Source organism: Mizuhopecten yessoensis, unplaced genomic scaffold (assembly GCF_002113885.1).
Source record: "Mizuhopecten yessoensis strain PY_sf001 unplaced genomic scaffold, ASM211388v2 scaffold11053, whole genome shotgun sequence".
NCBI lineage: Eukaryota > Metazoa > Mollusca > Bivalvia > Pectinida > Pectinidae > Mizuhopecten > Mizuhopecten yessoensis.
Window position 1 is genome coordinate 845,985 of NW_018408855.1, and position 18,955 is coordinate 864,939.

Here is an 18,955-nt window from a genome sequence, read left to right on the forward strand (position 1 = left end):
TATTTATGTGCAGTACAGAGATGAACAAGATTGTTATTGTACGTCCTTAAAAATTAAATAAGGCACAGTACCAGCTGATCAAAGCTTCTACCCATTACACAGTGTTCTCATGAGCAAACATTAATATACACTGTACGTAGTAACAGACAAATGACTTGGGGGGTGACTGGAAGTGATTGAAATTGACTGAAATACGACTTGGGGGCCCGGGTGATTGGAGTTTCTGAAATATAACTTGGGTTGTGATTGGAAGTGACTGAAGTATGACTTGGGAGTGATTGGAGTTTCTGAAATACAAATTGGGAGCGATTGGAAATGACTGAAATACGACTTGGGGGTGATTGGAAGTGACTGAAGTACGACTTAAGGGTGATTGGAATTGAATGAAATACGACTTGGGGGTGATTGGAAGTGACTGAAGTACGACTTAGGGGTGATTGGAATTGAATGAAATAGGACTTGGGGGTGATTGGAAATGACTGAAATAGGACTTGGGAGTGATTGGAAATGACTGAAATACAACTTGGGAGAGATTGGAGTTTCTGAAATACAACTTGTGTTGTGATTGGAGTTTCTGAAATACAACTTGGGGGTGATAATGGAAGTGACTGAAATACTGCACATTTTGTATCAGTAGCTAGAGAGGGCAGGAATTTGAGCTCCCTTTGTGGGTTACCTTTGAGGTCCCTTTAATGGATCCATATCACATAAATAGAAAAAGTGCATGATTTTTCCCATTCAGCCCATCAAAATTCCAAATCGGGAAATCAGGAAATATATGCATAGATTTGAATAAATTCCTTAAGATTACCAGAGTCAAATAATGCATCATACATGTATGTAGTATTGACTGAATGATCATGCTAACATAAATTAAAAGATAGCTAGATTAAAATTTAAAAGTCTAATATCATGTATTCAGAGTTATCTTAAAGATCATCCAAATTTCCCTAAATGGTTTGAGCGATGATAATGATTTCCTATTTCATCCTAAGGTCTATTTCTGCTATCTTTTTCATCACCCCTGATTATTGACATGTACCAGCCTGCAGTGTGCTAATTACATGTACCAGCCTGCAGTGTGCTAATTACATGTACCAGCCTACAGTGTACTAATTACATGTACCAGCCTGTAGTGTACTAATTACATGTACCAGCATGCAGTGTACTAATTACATGTACCAGCCTGCAGTGTACTAACTACAGCAGTGTACTAATTACATGTACCAGCCTACATGTACCAGCCTGCAGTGTACTGTGTACTAATACCAGCCTGCAGTGTACTAATTAAATAATGTACATGTACCAGCCTGCAGTATACTAATTACATGTACCAGCCTGCAGTGTACTAATTACATGTACCAACCGGCAGTGTACTAATTACATGTACCCTGATTATTGACATGTCCCAGCCTGCAGTGTACTAATTACATGTACCAGCCTGCTGTGTACTAACTACATGTACCAGCCTGCAGTTTACTAATTACATGCACCAGCCTGCAGTGTACTAATTACATGTCCAAGCCTGCAGTGTACTAACTACATGTCCCAGTCTGCAGTGTACTAATTACATGTACCAGCCCGCAGTGTACTAATTACATGTACCAGCCTGAAGTGTACTAAATACATGTCCCAGCCTGTAGTGTCCTAATTACATGTACCAGCCTGCCGTGTACTTATTACATGTACCAGCCTGTGGTCTACTAATTACATGTACCAGCCTGCAGTATACTAATTACATGTCCCAGCCTGCAGTATACTAATTACGTGTACCAACCTGCAGTGTACTAATTACATGTACCAACCGGCAGAGTACTAATTACATGTACCCTGATTATTGACACGTCCCAGCCTGCAGTGTACTAATTACAGGTACCAGCCTGCAGTGTACTAATTACATGCACCAGCCTGCAGTGTACTAATTACATGCACCAGCCTGCAGTGTACTAATTACATGTACAAGCCTGCAGTGTACTAATTACATGTACAAGCCTGCAGTGTACTTATTACATGTACCAGACTGTAGTCTACTAATTACATGTACCAGCCTGCAGTTTACTAATTACATGCACCAGCCTGCAGTGTACTAACTACATGTACCTGCCTGCAGTGTACTAATTACATGTCCAAGCCTGCAGTGTACTAACTACATGTACCAGCATGCAGTGTACTAATAACATGTACCAGCCCGCAGTGTACTAACTACATGTACCAGCCTGCAGCGTACTAACTACATGTCCCAGCCTGCAGTGTACTATTTACATGTCCCAGCCTGCAGTGTACAATTACATGTACCAGGCTGCAGTGTACTAATTACATGTACCAGACTGCAGTGTACTAATTATATGCACCAGCCTGCAGTGTTCTCACTACATGTACCAGACTGCAGTGTACTAATTATATGCACCAGCCTGCAGTGTTCTCACTACATGTACCAGACTGCAGTGTACTAATTATATGCACCAGCCTGCAGTGTTCTCACTACATGTACCAGACTGCAGTGTACTAATTACATGTACCAGAGTGTACTAATTACATGTACCAGCATGCAGTGTACTAATAACATGTACCAGCCTGCAGTGTACTAACTACATGTACAAGCCTGCAGTGTACTAACTACGTGTACCAGCCTGCAGTGTACTAAATACATGTCCCAGCCGGCAGTGTACTAATTACATGTCCCAGCCTGTAGTGTACTAATTACATGTAGCAGCCTGCAGTGTACTAACTACATGTACAAGCCTGCAGTGTACTAACTACGTGTACCAGCCTGCAGTGTACTAAATACATTTCCCAGCCTGCAGTGTACTAACTACATGTTCCAGCCTGCAGTGTACTAACTACATGTTCCAGCCTGCAGTGTACTAATTACATGTACCAACCTGCAGTGTACTAACTACATGTACCAGCACGCAGTGTACTAATAACATGTACCAGCCCGCAGTGTACTAACTACATGTACCAGCCTGCAGCGTACTAACTACATGTCCCAGCCTGCAGTGTACTAATTACATGTCCCAGCCTGCAGTATACTAATTACGTGTACCAGCCTGCAGTGTACTAATTACATGTACCTGCCTGCAGTGTACTAATTACATTTACCAGCCTGTAGTCTGTTTGTATTTGTAATTGTTTAACATTAAACTGACTCATTATATATGTAATTAGTTCAACTCATTTGCATAAAGTTAGATAGCTAATTATCATTAATTAAGAAACTTTATGCAAATCAGTTGAACTAATTACGTATATAATGAGTCAGTTCAATGTTAAACAATTACAAATACAAACAAACTCACATAAGTGACATAATGATCAGAATTATTTAATTATATACAGTGACGTAAAACTGACAAATTCTCTTATTATTTACATATGTATTATAGACTGTAAGGTTTAGATAAATTTGATGTCTATTTCTTAGTTTTCAAACAGGGAAGTTGATGTACATGTAGAAATTCTTCATAAAAACTTAGGGGCTGGTAGCCAGTACCACATGTAATTATCTGGTGACATTTTGAATTCAGAAGGGCTGTTTATTTGATCTGTGTACCGGGTATGTGACATTTTGAATTCAGAAGGGCTGTTTATTTGATCTGTGTACCGGGTAGGTGACATTTCCGGTATTCACTGTTGAATTCTTTCTTGCTCTCCGTGTAATCAATAGGACAATAGCATTGGTGGAGAGTGAGTCACTTTATGTAAACTGTGTGGCCATCTCGTCCTCCAGTGAATTTTAATTCTTCCCTAATATTTTATGATTCAATAAGATTTATTCTTTGTGTGAATAAAGATCTTGGTTAATTTGATTTTCCTGCTTTTAAGGAATAATAATTGAGCATGATTTTCTTTACAGTTTTATTTAACATACCTGGTAATACATACAGTATTATGTTTGAACCTAAAAATAGGTTCTTGTACAATTCTCGATATTGATCTTGTCCACTTTCTCCACATTCTTCTTTCCTTTAACAAAGTCTCCTACTTCTGAAGACCCTATTTCTATGGGAACAAGGTATATTTAGACTCCTGAAGACCCTATTTCTATGGGTCAAGGTATATTTAGACTTCTGAAGACCCTATTTCTATGGGAACAAGGTATATTTAGACTCCTGAAGACCCCATTTCTATGGGAACAAGGTATATTTAGACTCCTGAAGACCCTATTTCTATGGGTCAAGGTATATTTAGACTTCTGAAGACCCTATTTCTATGTGTACAAGGTATATTTAGACTTCTGAAAACCCTATTTCTATGGGTACAAGGTATATTTAGACTCCTGAAGACCCTATTTCTATGGGTACAAGTGCATTAAGGTATATTTAGACTCCCGAAGACCCTATTTCTATGGGTACAAGGAATATTTAAATTTGTTGGTTGTCAAATGTAACAGAAGAGGGAAAATACAACAATCAAACTAGGATTCAAACCCCGGAGATTTCACTGAGGCTCTAAACGGTACTCGGGCAATCAACTAGTGTGATAATGCCATTCTGCTACTGTAGCTCACAAGGCATAATGCAGTATTATAAAGGTTTAGACATCATTAAAGCTTTGTACCATTTCAAAGTACATGTATCACAAGATGTTTGATGCATGAAAATTATGTGCAAGTATTTTAACTGCAAGAATTTGAAATGCAAGAAAGATTGATGGACTAGATTTTTAAAAAAGCATGAGAACTTTAAATGCAGCATTAACAAAACAAAACACTGAACAAGGATTTTGCATGCAAGGAGATAAATTTTCATCTTTTTCGTAAAGGGTATGCATGTACATGTATACATGTCTGAAACATAAACATGAAATGCCAGCCAACCCAGATACTAGTAAGGGTTATCTGTGGTCACATAAAACAAACACTACTATACAATGTAGGTCATGTTGTGTCGAGCTGTTTACTAGATATACATCATACTTTACTGATACACTAGATATGACAGGTACACCAGTTCTAATTGAGTGGATTAAATTTCATATATTCAATCAGTTGTTTGTTATGGAAAAATATGGGACGCTTTATAGACACTTGTCAATCAAAATTGCTTTTAAAAAAGGACCAAGGAAAGCCTGTGTGATTGTATTCTACAAGTTATATCCACAAGTACCTGTCAAAAGTACAGTTTGTTTTATCTCAGGTCACATCATTTCTTTTACTTCGTTTTATTTTTATGCAAAAGAAGTTAAGAAGGTTAAAAGGAAAGAGAATTTTTCTCAAGTACTGTATTTTTAGTCTAAAAAAGTAAGTAGGGCCAGGGCTCTCGAAAGAAATTGCGAGAAGGTTGGAACACGGGGGTCTAAAAATAACAAGAGAGAACAAGCAGTATTTCAAAGTGTACTACCTCTGATGTGTTTTAGATTAAAGTTAATTATACATATAATGTATGTGTGAGTTAATTCTCTGTCCCACTGCAGGTAAAGCACTACAGGAGAATTCCACTACGGTTTTGTGTATTTTTGATGTACAATGGGACTGCAAGTTGCACAATTGGGCTAGGGAACTTTCTGTGGCCAGGTCGCTCCATTGGATAACAATTTGAGGTCCAGTATTCAAACTCTGGTCTAGACCCCCACCCCCTTGCCCTTGAACTTGAATTTTACTCTCGGAACACTATTCTTCATTATTATACCTGACCCCTGCAACGAGTTTGGGGCGGAGATGTATTGGAATCACCCCATTTGACTGTCTGGCTGTCACTCCAGAATATTGTGTTTAGCATATATCGTACAAACTGCTGAAGTTATTTCTCTATTTTTCAATGCACCGTTACAGTTTTTAGCAGTATATTTTCGGGATCCTTGAGCTTGATACTGTATTTTATTTGATGTTTACCAGTCGTCAATGTGTGTAGCATAAAAAGCTCTTAAGTAGAATGACACGATGATAATTGATGCTGTTTTGCCGTTGATTGGGAGTCCGGACACTGTAGCAGACGGTCATTAACATCTATACAGTACTTTACATCATAAATCCTCGTCCTTTCCTCAGGTTTTTTTTCTAACGTATAAAGTATATCGTTTAAAATGTTGGCTCGGCACGTTAGGTTGAGTGAATATGTCCAGTCAGGTGTGCGTAAGTAGTTTACACTGTACAATAGCAGTTCTGTGCTGGGTTTCAGGAGTATCAATGCACAATTGTGGTTTTTTGTCGATTATCCTACAGTGCAGTTATATTATGAAACAGGTGATTGATGTGTTTAGAAAATCCATGTTGTAAATTACTTAACACCATGCTTGTGTGGTAAACTTGATTGTTCTACCTTAGCTATATACATGCAGTTCAGAAGAAAGTTTGTAAACCTGTTTTCTAACACACGTTTTATGTAATTAAGATATATATGCTGCTCTGATACATATATGCACTGTATATATAGGTGTAAAGGTATACTAATGTATCTTTATAACCAGCTGGTACTTGTGTGGCAGGTTTTAATAGTACACATTCACCTTCTAGGTTCATGCTAGAGTGATTTTCCGTTTAGTTTAATCAGCTGAGTGCATTGAGGACTGGGAAGCTGGGGTCGCTGGTTCTATCTCTTTGGAAGTTGGAAATGCACTATTCTCTATCCAAGCTGTCACAATTGGTGTCCGTGGCCCTTCCTGTGGTGACAGGGAGTTTAAGAGCCTGGGTTGTTGTGGTGTTTGAAGCGTGATCACATTCAAAAAGGGGGGAGTATGTAGTGTAGCAGAATCTAATTGTACTAAAATAAGTATAACAGGTACAGATGCCCTCCTGCAGCTTCATGCTAGGATGGATTTCCCTTTAGCTCAAATTACCGGTAGTAGAGTGTTGGACTGGGATGTTAAGTCAAATTACCGGTAGTAGAGTGGTGGACTGGGATATCGATGCTAAGTCAAATTACCAGTAGTAGAGTGGTGGACTGGGATATTGATGCTAAGTCAAATTACCGGTAGTAGAGTGGTGGACTGGGATATCGATGCTAAGTCAAATTACCGGTAGTAGAATGATGGACTGGGATATCGATGCTAAGTCAAATTACCGGTAGTAGAGTGGTGGACTGGGATGCTAAGTCAAATTACCGGTAGTAGATCTAGAGTGGTGGACTGGGATATCGATGCTAAATCAAATTACCGGTAGTAGAGTGGTGGACTGGGATGCTAAGTTTGTGTTTTGATCCCCAGTATACTAGTAGATGCACACTACTACAGTTTTCACTGCTTTATAAAAACTATCAGTCTAATGGTACAGCAGTTGAGCATGCAAAGTCTGTTTGGCACTTTAGGTCAGTGTTGTTACACTATCTATATATATATACCTACTGTATGTAACTGGAGGCACGGTAGTCTAGTGGTAGGATGCCGGGCTCGTGATCGAAGGGTTGCGGGTTCAAGTAATGGCGCGGCACTATGTTGTATCTTTGAGCAAGATACTTTACTCCGCTTGTTCCAGTCTACTCAGCTGTAAACGAGTATGTGGTTGGGCAGTGCTAGAATTGTTGAATGCTAGCTGTGAGCACCGTAATGGCAGAATTGGCTGTATGCATCCCAGGGAGTCGAGAAAGATGTTGGCTGGTTGCAAAGGTCCTATATATTATAACCATGGATAATAATTTGTGCACCGCTTTGAGACAACCTACGAACTCAGAAGGTTGTGATAAAGCAGTATATATAAGAACCTTGAATTATTATTATCATTAACAGTCCAGTACTAGAGTTGATGCGATGCTTGGATAAGATTACTAGTTGATAGGATGTCTGGATAAGATTATCAGTTGATCTATGATTGACAGTGAAAATCCAAGTCTGACCAAGAATATTGACTTAATGTGGTGATGACTGATAAGTATTGTATCAATAATCTTGTTTAGGCAAATTAAAGTATTCTTATTACGACACAAGTATGCAACCTACAAAAACATCCACACGGTAATAAGAACTAGTGCTGTCTGCAAAACCTCATGTATTACCATGCATACATAAACATTCATACAATAGGTCATTGCTGTCTGTAATGTCATCGTTATCACATGTACGTTATGGTAAATGAATGCTGCATGTGACATGATAAATATTACAATCAGGGAAACACATGTGTGGTGTTGTTTAATACATGCCTATATACAGCTGTGTAAAAAACGGTAAGCGCAATGAACAACTATGACAAACAAAACAATTTTGTGTATGGAATAATGTCATCTAGTTACTAAATGCCTCAGACGTTGACAATACATGTATATCCCCAATATATTTAAGTTTAATTCTTGGATTTAACCAATAGGTCACAATAATACGTTCTTAATACTATTTTCTTTCTTTTAATAATTTCAAAAGATTGTGAAATCTTTCCCCGAAATTTTGCCAAAAGTTTTATTATTTCAAATATCATAATGGGAGCAGCACAGATGATAAACTGCATGCTTTATACATTCTAAATAAAAAAGTCTTAAATCCACGTAGCGGAGGAGTTTTGTAAAAAGAAAATCATACTGAAAACGTTTGTAAATGGACAAGAATGCGCAACTCCCAAGTCTGAAAAGTGGGAACTCTTTTTTGTCGGAGGTATAACTAAGGGTGACTGGACTCCGCTTTAAAAGCATGTATCAATCTAGTTGTCTTGTATCACTATAGTAATACAGATTTTGACCTTGACATTGACTGCATGCATTAACAGCGATTATACAATTTAATAGCTATAAAGGAGGTTGGCCACTGGCTAGCATATTGTTGGTATTGTTAATTCAAAATTGAGAAAAAAGTGGGAAATTTATTCCAATTTAAGGTGCAATTTATAATTGGAATGGATGTAATCAAATTCTACATTAAGTTTTCTTAAATATCATTGGAAAAACATTTCCTGTCGATTATGATCTCAATACTTTGATAAATTGGTTTTTGTAGAGTTGGTCCTCTAGTGTATAGGTACAGTTCACTGAAACTTCTCTGTCAAATATCGAATGGACAACATAATGATGTCATGTTTTCATATATTGATTGATTTTCATTATACCTAAAGTCTGCTATAACGTTACGGTTCCCCACTCAATAGAGCAGTAGATGTATGGAGGGCGGACACTAGACATTCAGGACACAGCTTTGGTATGTCTTTGTTTATACCGAGCATTATAGACTCCCCTCAGGTGAGCTAATTAACGTGAACTAGATATAGGCTTATTACATCCCACAGGTAAGTGGGGCAAGTTAGGACGGATGTCAGTGACTAGTATGTTATGACCTTAATCTGTATATTGATTTTGTTATTATTTAGTACCATTGTATACTATATATTTATGGCTTCATACAAATTTTGCTCATCGATGTGACCATACAAATAGAATTAAAAAGCTTGAAAACTATTTTCCGCTAATACTTTTGACCATCTTCAAAATGGGCAAAAGTACTAGCATGATGTAATCGTAGCAATGACAGTGGGTTACTGTGTATCGCTTATCATTAATATCCTTACATATGATGTAACATCAGGATGTTATAATTACGACATTAATATTGTCTTTTTCTTTCACAATTGCTGCAAATGAAGGTTTCAATCTGTAAGATTTGGTATTTGATTTGTAAACAATAATTTTGCTGGGTACATGTATACTTATACATTTATGGTTCATGCTGTTACATATACAGCTTCATCCACCGGAGTACAGAGTTATGTACATAGGATGCCGCTACACATTTATACATCACTGTAGATTGGAGTAACTACACCTTTTTAGGTCACCTGAGCTTTAGCTCAAGTGACCTATTGCTATCCGTTTTCGTCCGTCGTCATCCGTCGTCCGTCGTCCGTTAACATTTTACATTTCAAACTTAAAGTCAAGTTCTGCTGGGCCGATTGAACTGAAAGTTGGTAGGAATGATCGCCTCATGGTCCTGACAAAGTGTTGTTATTTTTCGGGTCGATCAGAAATCCAATATGGCCGCCACGGCCGCCATTTTGAAAACCTATTTCAAACTTAAAGTCAAGTTCTGCTGGACCGATTGAACTGAAAGTTGGTAGGAATGATCGCCTCATGGTCCTGACAAAGTGTTGTTATTTTTCGGGTCGATCAGAAATCCAATATGGCCGCCACGGCCGCCATTTTGAAAACCTATTTCAAACTTAAAGTCAAGTTCTGCTGGGCCGATTGAACTGAAAGTTGGTAGGAATGATCGCCTCATGGTCCTGACAAAGTGTTGTTATTTTTCGGGTCGATCAGAAATCCAATATGGCCGCCACGGCCGCCATTTTGAAAACCTATTTCAAACTTAAAGTCAAGTTCTGCTGGGCCGATTGAACTGAAAGTTTGTAGGAATGATCGACTCATGGTCCTGACAAAGTGTTGTTATTTTTCGGGTCGATCAGAAATCCAATATGGCCGCCACGGCCGCCATTTTGAAAAACTATTTCAAACTTAAAGTCAAGTTCTGCTGGGCCGATTGAACTGAAAGTTTGTAGGAATGATCGACTCATGGTCCTGACAAAGTGTTGTTATTTTTCAGGTCAATCAGAAATCCAATATGGCCGCCATGGCCGCCATTTTGAAAAACTATTTCAAACTTAAAGTCAAGTTCTGCTAGGCCGATTGAACTGAAAATTTTGTAAATACCTATTCTAAACTTAAAAACAATTAATAATAGGCCGATCTTATTTAAAATCGGTCTAGGAATGATCAGCTCATGGTCCTGACAAAGTTAAGTTAACATTATACTTAACTATTTTTTACTTAAATTGGTACATATTTCAACAACAAAAATAAATACTGTAGGACTCAGGTGACCGTTAAGGCCCATGGGCCTCTTGTTTACCTTCTGAACAAATAAAAATGCACTGAATTGTATTTCAAATACTGGATCTGAAATTTGATTTTCCAGTTTTGCAATTTATTGTTAATAATTTGTCCAAATTTTAAGTCAGGGTCCTAATTACCAAAAATCACTAGATTTTAGACCCCATCACTTTTCCAGCCAGGTGTTGATATATAGACTGCTACGTATACTTGGCTTATCACGTATCTCTGCATACACTTGCTGTCATGTGCACAATTATCAATGATTTGTATATGTTTTAGTATCATGATATATGTATATAAGATAATAGGCAAGCATGTGTATACTTATATATCCTTGTCATAACAGGAGGAATTCAGATTTTTAATGATTTAATATATCATTTGTGACATGATATTAAATGTCAGTGTTTTGCTTTTCAGCAGGATCGGGATGTAGAACGATGTACGCTTGTGACCCGGTGACGCTTTCACCAGGACGGTTATCCTGATGGAAACCATGGATACGGTGGTTGCCGTAGCGATTGGTGTTTTAGCAACCATTTTCCTGGCATCACTGGTGGGACTATTTGTTGTGTGTAAATACAGGTGTAAAAAAGGCACAGATCTCATTTCATCCCTGCACAAAGACACCAGGTAGGTCACTCAAGGTCACAAGGTCAGATAAATAACCTCAAGGTCATATATCTTAACACAGAATAAAGACTCCAGATAGGTCGCTAAGGTTCATAAGGTCAGTACAAATGTTCTCAAGCCACAGATCTCATCACAGCACAAAGATGCCAGATAGGTCACTCAAGGTTACAAGGTCAGACAAATAACCTCAAGTTCACAGATCTCATCACAGCAAAAAGATGCCAGGTAGGTCACTCAAGTTCATAAGGTCAGATAAATGAATACACTAACACATAAGGTATGTAGCATAATACAGGTTTCCATTGCTGACTACTCGTGGATAGATAGAACATTTTCTGTTTGTTTTTAACTTAGTTTATTCTGAACGCAGGCATACAGTATCTGCCTAAATAATAAAGAAACACGTCTGCCCTTTACCGAATTTACCACATCAAAAGTTTGTAATACAGGGAACACCATGCAGGCTGTTATTACTACAGTCAACATTCCCTATGAATTTCGGATTTTGGGAAATACTTGATAGATTTTCAAGATTCTGTATCCCCAAGTTAGATACTTGGTAATAATTGGGTCCTTGAACGTTCAGGGTAAAGCCAACTGTTTCAGGGGTAAAACAACTTTTTATTAAATTTTGGGCAACGTTGACAGTTGACACATCAGCTGTTTATAATATCAGAAGAATCACCAGACAGGTTGAACTTATGGTTGACACAGAACGTTGTCTGTAATCTATAAAGGAATTCCAGACCGATTGTCACCAATGACATAATATCGCTCAAAAATAGAACCTTGATGATTTTACGATGTTTAAACCACCTGCACAGCCTCATTTCGAAATCAGTGATTTTGTCCTAGACTTTCAACAAAACGATCTGAATATATTTCCTTTAACCGAGATATGTTGTTTAGAATACAAATTTAATCACGTTAATTTTAATTCAAAATATCAAAATGTCAGTCATTTCGCTTTTGTTAGCGTACAATTGCTCTTGCATGATCGGCGTTACTGTAAATATCAGGTGATGTCTGGTTTTTTCTATCAAGGTTAACATCTAGTAATGAAGGTCAAATTACTTCACTGGCAGATAGCCACACAGACTTCAGGAGTAGCTAAGTGCTTTTACCTCTTAAATCTTCCCTAAACAATATGAAATTGTCTGTAAGTCAGGCAATGCAATCAGCAATTGATAGTTCTCTCAAAGACCAACAATTACTTCAGATGTTCCTTAGTAATCATAAACCCGATTTGTCTGAGATAATTGTAAGCATTGATTTTCTATCCTGTTTTGTCTGAGAAACCTAGGCCTGTAATTGTTAGCATTGATATTTTATCCCCATTATTTTCTGGATATGTAAAACTGGTCAGAACACTCGAATCTTATTTCTGATCAAGAGGGTAATGAAGTGGTTATCTTTGATCGTGGGCTTTGAGAGGTTCACATGCTGTGAGGGGTTCATGGGTTTTGAGTGGTTCATGGGCTGTGAGTGGATCATGGGCTGTGAGCTGGGGTTCTTGGGCTGTGAGAGGTTCACATGCTGTGAGTGGTTCATGGGCTTTGAGAGGGCCATGGGCTGTGAGTGGTTCTTGGGCTGTGATGGGTTCATGGGCTTTGAGAGGGCCATGGGCTGTGAGTGGTTCTTGGGCTGTGAGAGATTCACATGCTGTGAGAGGTTCACGGGCTGTGATGGGTTCATGGGCTTTGAGGTTCAGGGGCTGTGAGTGGATTATTGCAAGTCTCGAGCATAGATACATAAAAGTGTATGAAGGATTTTTTTAGAATCTGTACATGTACAGCTGATAAATTATAAGTGAACTGAAAACAAAATTGTTTAATGTTTAGTTGAAATGTTTGAACAGTAATGGGATTTCAAATTTGACAGGTTAACATAAAAGACTCACGTTTTAGCGTTTTATTGGTCGGAAGATGTTGTAAATTTGTTTATGAATTTTTATTTTAAAATGAAGGTCGGTGATCACTAGGTTTATGCTTGATAAGGACATTAAAACATGCCACTATAAATATTCTCTTTAACAAGTCCTCTTTAAGTTTTAAAATTTAAATTAATTTTGCAGGGAAAATCAAGGTGTTTGCTCCTTAACATTTACGGTAAAACAGGATGTATTTGTAGTTGTACTGACATAATCTTTGCTAAGGTTATGGCTTTACACTGATTTATGCGTTGAATTTAAACAGTATCATGTGATCGTTCAATTTATGTAGATGTTATTGTGTACATGCATGTGATGTTATTTTTACAAGGTCACATGTACAGGTACACAAACATACAGCTACTCAATTACACAGGTGATACAGGATACAGTTCCAAATCAAATGTCAACACACTGATTTAGTATGCATTAAACACTAGAGCCATGAATTAATTCAGTGTTTGTGAATTTGGCATGGTGACATTTTCATCTGATTATGTTCTGTGTGTATCATTATGTTGGTACATCGAGTTACTTCATCCCCAATCAACCTGGACTAACATATATATACCACTGAGTACCTTGTATGATTTAGTCCAGTGATAATTGCTTTGTAAATTGAATGTATACATGTATAATGTGTTTAATGATTCCATTATATGAATTACTTCGGAAGATTTGCTGTTAAAATAATATTACTCTATGGTGCAATTCTGTCCAATCAGAATTACTAGCATGGCAATTCTATCCAATTAGAATTACTAGCATGGCAATTCTGTCCAATTAGAATTACTAGCATGGCAAGTCTGTCCTATTAGAATTACTAGCATGGTAATTCTATCCAATTATAATTACTAGTATGGCAATTGTATCCAATTAGAATTACTAGCATGGCAATTGTATCCAATTAGAATTACTAGCATAGCAATTGTATCCAATTAGAATTACTAGCATGGCAATTGTATCCAATTAGAATACTAGCATAGCAATTGTATCCAATTAGAATTACTAGCATGGCAAGTCTGTCCAATTAGAATGACAAGCATGGCAATTCTATCCAATTAGAATTACTAGCATGGCAATTCTATCCAATTAGAATTACTAGCATAGCAATTGTATCCAATTAGAATTACTAGCATGGCAATTCTGTCCAATTAGAATTACTGGCATGGCAAGTCTGTCCAATTAGAATTACTAGCATGGTAATTCTATCCAATTATAATTACTAGTATGGCAATTGTATCCAATTAGAATTACTAGCATGGCAATTGTATCCAATTAGAATTACTAGCATGGCAATTGTGTCCAATTAGAATTACTAGCATGGCAATTCTATCCAATTTCAATTACTAGCATGGCGATTCTGTCCAATTAGAATTACTAGCATGGCAATTGTATCCAATTATAATTACTAGTATGGCAATTCTGTCCAATTAGAATTACTAGTATAGCAATTGTATCCAATTCGAATTACTAGCATGGCAAGGCTGTCCAATTATAATTACTAGCAGGGTAATTCTATCCAATTATAATTACTAGTATGGCAATTGTATCCAATTAGAATTACTAGCATGGCAATTGTATCCAATTAGAAATATTAGCATGGATATTCTGTCCAATTAGAATTACTAGTATGGCAATTCTGTCCAATAGAATTACTAGCATGTCAATTTTATCCAATTAGAATTACTAGCATGGCAATTCTATCAAATTAGAATTACTTGCATGGCAATTCTGTCCTATAGAATTACTAGTATGGCAATTCTGTCCAATTAGAATAACTAGCATGGCAATTGTATCCAATCAGAATTACTAGCATGGCAATTCTGTCCAATTAGAATTACTAGCATGGCAATTCTATCCAATTAGAATTACTAGTATGGCAATTCTGTCCAATTAGAATTACTAGCATAGCAATTCTGTCCAATGAAAATTACTGGCATGGCAATTCTGTCCAATTATAATTACTGGCATGGCAGGTTGAATTATTGTGATAGCATTAGTCTGTGTTGACAGGAAAGCAGATTTAGCATGGCATTTATGTTGAAATAGAAAGTTACATTATTAACACAGGGTGATACAATTTTAACAATTTAATGCCTATTGCCTAGAAATGCCATTAGATTGAAAAATTACAAAAAACATTTGTTCAACGTTCAGTCTTTTGTAACTTTTGAAAGTTCAACCAATTAGAGTGATTTAAATTTAACAAGATGTACAGTATAGCTCAGTAAGGAATGCCTTCGTTGGGACTCTAAAAAAGTTGCCTTGGCAATGTTTTTCATCAGTTTATCAATTTCAGCACGAATAGTTGAAGTGTAGTTTGATGTAAATGGAGTACTTCCTGTTCTTTCTACTTTTTTAAGTAGTTTATTTGTAATTGATTTTTTTTTATTGATAATGCCCTGTCATAATAAAAGCAGCAAACATGTTCAATTTGTAATATTGTTGGTTTATATTGATATACAGGTGAAGATAACATCAACCACTAATGTATTTTACAGGTATAGCGTTAGATGTACCATTTAGTACTTGACTGTTCAGGTGAAGTAAACGACCACAATAAAAATACATAAAGGTGTTTCTTGTGTACATGATTTGTATCAGTTTTTGATTTGGTAGCAAGAAATTATTAACAGATTCTGTAGTAGACCAGACAGATACAGTTGTAGTGTCAGAAAGAGCGTGTTTTATTTATTACCCATTAAGACTTCATAAGAAGTTGTTTTGATTTATTATAATTATGAGCAGTCGAGTGGTTTATTTGGTCTCAGTTGTGCACAATATAAAAGATGTTTTTTATATAAAAGAGGCAGTTATTTCAGTCAAACGTGTGAACGGTACTAACTGAATTTTTCAGGAGAAACACTGAATGCTATAATAAAAAAAAATTATAGGAAAGTTTATATAGGACTTTTAGCCTTCCAACAGATAACTGGCAGATTTTCTTTTAACAACTGCGTAACTAGACAGTTACACATTCAAAGTACACGCAGTACAGATATAGGATTTTACAAAGTAAAGAGACTTTTAAACACTTACACAGTGTTATGACCAATTTGATGAATATTGAGGAATATGTAAATTAAATCAATATAAAGGCCTACTACCTGAAGAATTTACTTTTGGTCAAATGCATTTCTAATACACGTTTTTTTACATTTGAAAATCATGTTTATGTCTACTCAATTAGCCATGCATTCATCAATTGCCTGATGCAGTTACATAGTTTCAGAATTTACTCAACAACTAATTAATGGAAATAGAGATTGTGGATGGTCGTACTGTATCGTGTGTATCGCTGAGTATCTTTTAACATTCCCGTCTTGCGTAATAATATACTATCGCCTCCCCTATTTATAGTTACAGCATCTACAGGTCAAAGGCGATTTGCTCCAGAATCTGTCCTTTACCTTGCCTCGTATGATTAACTGTTATCAATATTAGTTCCTTAGCAGTTAAATCGTACCTTTACCTTACAATTTGTATTTTGCAGACCCGATATCCAGCTGATTCAGGATAGTCCTCAGGGGCAGATAACTGATGTAGAACTGGATGATGTTCGGATTAACAATCCGCGGCTGGAAGCCATCCTTCAGGATGAGAACTGGGTAGACGATGCGACGTAAGTGGATCATTATAATTATGTTTGTTATTTAGACCTTTGCTTTTACTGTTTTTCTTATCTAGTAGTAAATAACAAAAACTAATAAAATCCAAGACCAAGTGGTATGTTGCCCCTGTATTTTCTTTAAGCAATAGAATAGACTTGAATTAATACATTTTTGTTAAAAAGTCTATTCAAAGTGTGTAATTTCTGCTGTTAGCTTTTTTTGTTCATTTGACCTCTAAAATTGCCATCTTATGGCCTTTAATTCACAAAGATATTTCCAAGCTCATGTCAAGAATTAATAATCAGATTTTCTTCATCAGATTTGACACAAAAGACCTCTTCTCGTGATATATCACTTTTGTCAGAGTGGGATGACACTCAATTTTACATATGTTATATGACAGTAATTGGACTGCTGGACTTTAGAAAGCCTTAATACAGGTTATTTCTGTGGCTTCTCAAGAGATTCAAACTGGAGTATACTCCTCTCAGTGACTGATACCTAAATCAAACTCGGTTTCAAGTTTTGTTTTTGTTGAGATGAAGACTAAAATTACCAAAAACTAACTTTTGAAACTCTTATCAAACAAAAACAAGAGCTGTATTTATTTAAACGACTGTTTACAAAACTAATTTTTCAGGGGCCTGATGCCGCACTGCATCTCCATACTGAAGACCTGCCATCATCTCACAGAGAGGCTGGTGGCCATGACGATGGGAAACTCCCAGATGATTCAGACACAGGAACTGCTGACTGACATCATCGCTGTTGCCAAAAGAATCAGTCCAAGGGTGGACGAGGTGGTCAGTTCCATGTATCCTCCTCTGGACCCCCGCCTACTTGAGGCAAGGTCAGTATTCCCTCTGGACCTCATGGGGCCAGTATTCATGAAACAAGGGCGGTAGATGCAGTCCTCTCTTAATTGCCCCCCCCCCCCCCCCCCCCCCCCCCCCCCNAGCTCTAGAGCACTAGTATTGTTTTCCAGAAACAAGGTCATTATCAATCCATATCAATCTAACACACTAGGTCACTATTTTCTGTTTGGACCCCTGCTTATTGCAAAACCTGTCAATTTGACCTTTGACCTGAAAATCGGAGAGTTTTGTGTATATACATAGGTGTGTCATTTTAACCTTTAGAATTCTGTGTTGCAGAAAGGTGATGGTATCACAGTTCACAAAGAATACTTTGCTGTTACATATGTGTTTATTCAAATAGATTTGAACTTACCTCCCCTGTTTCAGATGTACAGCCCTTGTGCTATCAGTCAGCCATCTTGTCCTAGTCACCAAGCATGCTTGCCGTATGAATGGAGGAATGGACTGGATTGACCAGTCCTTAGCCAATGTAGACGAACACTTGAGGGTATGTACATTGTAGGGGTGGACTGACCAGTCATTAGCCAATATAGATGAACACTTGAGGGTATGTACATTGTAGGGGTGGACTGACCAGTCCTTAGCCAATATAGACGAGCACTTGAGGGTAGGTACATTGTAGGGGGAACTGGATTGACCAGTCCTTAGCCAATGTAGACGAACACTTGAGGGTATGTACATTGTAGGGGTGGACTGACCAGTCCTTAGCCAATATAGACGAGCACTTGAGGGTAGGTACATTGTAGGGGGAACTGGATTGACCAGTCCTTAGCCAATGTAGCGGTTAGTACATTGTAGGGGTGGACTGACTGGTCCTTAGCAAATGTAGATGAACACTTGAGGGTAGGTACGTTGTAGGGGTGGACTGACCAGTCCTTAGCCAATGTAAATGAACACTTGAGGGTAGGTACATTGTAGGGGTGGACTGACCAGTCCTTAGCCAATTTAGACGAACACTTGAGGGTAGGTACATTGTAGGTGTGGACTGACCAGTCCTTAGCTAATGTAGATGAACACTTCAGGGAAGGTACATTGTAGGGTGGACTGACCAGTCCTTAGCCTATATAGACGAACACTTGAGGGTAGGTACATTGTAGGGGGGGACTGACCAGTCCTTAGCCAATATAGACGAACACTTGCGGGTAGGTACATTGTAGG

The 18,955-nt window shown here is 37.5% G+C and overlaps 1 protein-coding gene across 2 annotated transcripts in view; it reads left to right on the top strand.

Moving 5' to 3' along the window:
* LOC110465089 (transmembrane protein 98-like) overlaps positions 1–18,955 on the top strand; it is a 31,458-nt gene that overhangs the window by 10,405 nt on the left and 2,098 nt on the right. Inside the window, exons 2-5 of one of the 2 annotated variants that reach the window (XM_021520668.1) lie at positions 11,163–11,375; positions 16,802–16,930; positions 17,560–17,769; positions 18,164–18,284. In XM_021520668.1, coding sequence (XP_021376343.1) covers positions 11,230–11,375; positions 16,802–16,930; positions 17,560–17,769; positions 18,164–18,284 — 606 coding nt within the window. In that variant the 5' untranslated portion in view covers positions 11,163–11,229. The remainder of the gene's footprint in view (positions 1–11,162; positions 11,376–16,801; positions 16,931–17,559; positions 17,770–18,163; positions 18,285–18,955) is intronic. The other variant, XM_021520669.1, reaches the window with a different exon arrangement.